Below are 1,687 nucleotides of genomic sequence, written 5' to 3'. Positions count from 1 at the left end.
GAATGTGCCTGCAGTTAAACACTATAGCTATAACACCCCCACATCTTAGATGTAGGGGAGGAACAGAAAAACATCTAAACATGCAGTTTAAGGCAAGGTTTACAAATTTAAACACAACAATGACAACATTTAGCAATTCACTCCAACAACAGCTACCACCAGAGGTAAGGCAGGAGGAGCAATGTGAAGCAGGAAAGTAAATAAGTCAGGATATGGCAAAGAGCTTCAGACAGAAAGGTGGCGGAACTCCACAGCAAGCTGTCTCTTCCTTTTTACTAGTGATGGAAATGTTTGAAGAAACTGAACTCTGCTTTCCACAGCTTCTTAACTTCTCCTGCAGGAAGCCCATGCAACCTCACTCAGTATCTATACTCATTTATATTACATTGTCCTCCATCGCTTTACTGACTGTGACTCTTAATCTGCTGGTCATCATCTCCATCTCACATTTCAAGTAATAATTTTGTCATAGATAAGGTTACCAGGTTTTGTGGATCAGTAAAATGAAGATAACATATTAGAGTATAAGTGAAATGTGTGTCGGTAGTAATGTCTGTTTTTCTCTTGTACATATATCTGTATAAAATTGTACTTGTTGCTACAAATAACAATAATAATAACTGTGTCTCTGTCTTTTGTCTTCAGGAAGCTGCACACCCCCACCAATCTCCTCCTCCTCTCTCTGGCTGTCTCTGATTGTCTGGTGGGTCTCCTGATGTTATTTCAAATTATGATTATAGATGGTTGCTGGTTTCTTGGTGAATTCATGTGTAGTATGTATTTTCTCTTGGACTACATTATTACCTCTGCCACAGTAGGAACCATGGTTCTTATATCAATTGACCGTTACGTGGCTATTTGTTACCCTCTCCATTACTCTACCAAAGTCACCCCAAAAAGAACAAAAGCATGTGTTTATCTGTGTTGGATTTGTTCTTCAGTCTTCCAGTGTTTTGTGCTAAAAGACAACCTGGTGCAACCTGGCAGGTATAATTCCTGCTATGGGGAGTGTGTGGTCGTTGTTGGCCATGCTTTTGGAGTTGCAGATCTATTGTTGTCCTTTATTGGTCCTGTCATTGTGATTGTAGTTCTTTATCTAAACGTATTTGTTGTGGCTATGACTCAAGCTCGTGCCCTGCGGTCACATATTGCAGCTCTGACACACGAGGGGTCAGTAAGTACAAATGTTAAGAAATCTGAAATGAAAGCATTAAGGACCATCAGTGTTGTTATCATTGTGTTTCTAATATGTCTCTGCCCATATTATTGTGTCACACTCTCAGGTCAAGATACCATGCTCAGTGCTTCATCTGTTGCATTTATAATTTGTTGGTTCTATTTAAACTCCTGTCTAAACCCTCTAATTTATGCTTTATTTTACCCCTGGTTCAGAAAATCTGTTAAACAAGTTGTTACACTTAAAATATTGAAGTCTGGCTCCTGTGACACCAATATCATGTAAACAGAAGGAAAGCACTCACATACAAACAGAATGTTTACCAAGTAAAAAAAGGGACAGTCAATTCAAACATACGCTCGGTGTAACTGAAATATGTAATGAAAAAAGTGGCACCTACAAGTAAAGAAATGAAACACAAATCGGGGAGAAATGTACTGCACATGTATGTTCATTCTTCTTATACATTCAGGAACACAAATCACAGAACAAGAATTTAAATTAGAAATA

General features: G+C 38.4%; 1 protein-coding gene across 1 annotated transcript; it reads left to right on the top strand.

Moving 5' to 3' along the window:
* The first annotated feature begins 281 nt into the window (after positions 1–281).
* Positions 282–1,462, top strand: LOC134645933 (trace amine-associated receptor 13c-like). Its single transcript, XM_063499566.1, has 2 exons — positions 282–454; positions 646–1,462. Exons 1-2 carry the CDS (start codon positions 282–284, stop codon positions 1,460–1,462), a joined length of 990 nt encoding a protein of 329 aa, XP_063355636.1.
* Positions 1,463–1,687: the final 225 nt, after the last annotated feature.

Source organism: Pelmatolapia mariae, linkage group LG16_19, assembly GCF_036321145.2.
Source record: "Pelmatolapia mariae isolate MD_Pm_ZW linkage group LG16_19, Pm_UMD_F_2, whole genome shotgun sequence".
NCBI classification, from domain to species: Eukaryota; Metazoa; Chordata; class Actinopteri; order Cichliformes; family Cichlidae; genus Pelmatolapia; species Pelmatolapia mariae.
Note: the sequence above shows the minus strand (reverse complement) of the source record. Positions and strands in the feature narration are given on the sequence as shown.